We start from the raw sequence: 1283 nt of genomic DNA, 5'->3' as shown, positions 1-1283 counted from the left end.
ATGGATGGATGGATGGATGGATGGATGGATGGATGGATGGATGGATGGATGGATGTTTTTGTTTTGTTTTGAGAGCATTCTGACGGACAAAAGAATAGTGAACCATGATCTGTGTTGTCTGTCTTAGATCTGTGATGTCTGTCTTAGATCTGTCACTGTCTTAGATCTGTCACTGTGCTAGATCTGTCACTGTCTTAGATCTGTCACTGTGTTATATCTGTCACTGTCTTAGATCTGTCACTGTCTTAGATCTGTCACTGTCGTATTATGACGAGGACGACAGCGAGAAACCAGTAGAGAGAACACTCACGTCCACTCTTCCGTCGTAAGTGAAGTCATACAGGTCCACCTCAGCCCCGCGCCGGTGTCCTTGGGGCATGGAGTAGGACATCAGGGAATCTGCAAAAAAAGGGGGGAGGGGGGGGGATACGGCGTTTTTTTAGCTTAATAAAAGTAAATTTTTTTACCGCACTTGCAACACAATTAGGTCAGATAACACTAAATGTCAAAGATGAGATGTGTTACAAGACAGTAAAAAAAAATATATTTAAAAAAAAGGACGAGAGAAGAGAACGACGACACATAGATGTTTGATAGGACAGAAGGAGAAAATAACACCAGAGCACCCACCAACCACTCATATAATAAAACGTTTTTGATAGGAAAGGGGACATACTACTCAATATTATCAATCAACCGATCTCTACCATCGACAAACCTCTCAATGATCTTTAAGTTTTAGTAAGAGTTTCACGACATTTGCATCACAATAAGGTCATAAGGTCACATAAGAGACCCAATGATCTTGTTTCACCAGTTGATTGATTGTTTTAGTTATAGTTTTACGGCACTTGCAACACAATAAGGTCATATAAGTGCCGAAGATTAGAGGTGTTACAAGAGAGTAAACAAACATAAAATATAAGGAGAGATAAAGACGACAGTTCTTTGATAGGAAAGAAGAACCAAACCACACCAGAGCACCCATCAACCACCCACCAGTTGATTGGTTCTTCAATTTTGATCTTTTAAGAATAAAAATATTGCAGTTTCTTAACCCGTGATATAAGCTGCATGAGCTTTGAGAAATTTTTCATCTAAATTAAGTCCTGAAGGGTTGTCAGAAACATATAGGCCAACTTTACTGTCATTTTTCTCACGTTACTCCCAACACGTCTTGCCTTCTTTATAAATCTTCCTAAAAAGGAAAATCGTATCTCTTTACGTGAGATAGATAGATAGATAGATAGATAGATAGATAGATAGATAGATAGATAGATAGA

At 38.7% G+C, this 1283-nt stretch overlaps 1 protein-coding gene across 1 annotated transcript in view; it reads right to left on the bottom strand.

Moving 5' to 3' along the window:
- Nucleotides 1–1283, bottom strand: part of LOC101848256 (discoidin domain-containing receptor 2) — a gene marked incomplete at its 5' end in the record, with an annotated part of 57733 nt that overhangs the window by 19474 nt on the left and 36976 nt on the right. Inside the window, 1 exon segment of the mRNA XM_035973336.1 lies at nt 311–399. Coding sequence (XP_035829229.1) covers nt 311–399 — 89 coding nt within the window.

Source organism: Aplysia californica, unplaced genomic scaffold (genome assembly GCF_000002075.1).
Source record: "Aplysia californica isolate F4 #8 unplaced genomic scaffold, AplCal3.0 scaffold01145, whole genome shotgun sequence".
Classification (NCBI taxonomy): Eukaryota; Metazoa; Mollusca; class Gastropoda; order Aplysiida; family Aplysiidae; genus Aplysia; species Aplysia californica.
The sequence above is the reverse complement of the archived record's forward strand: the minus strand, read 5'-3'. Positions and strand labels throughout refer to the sequence as shown.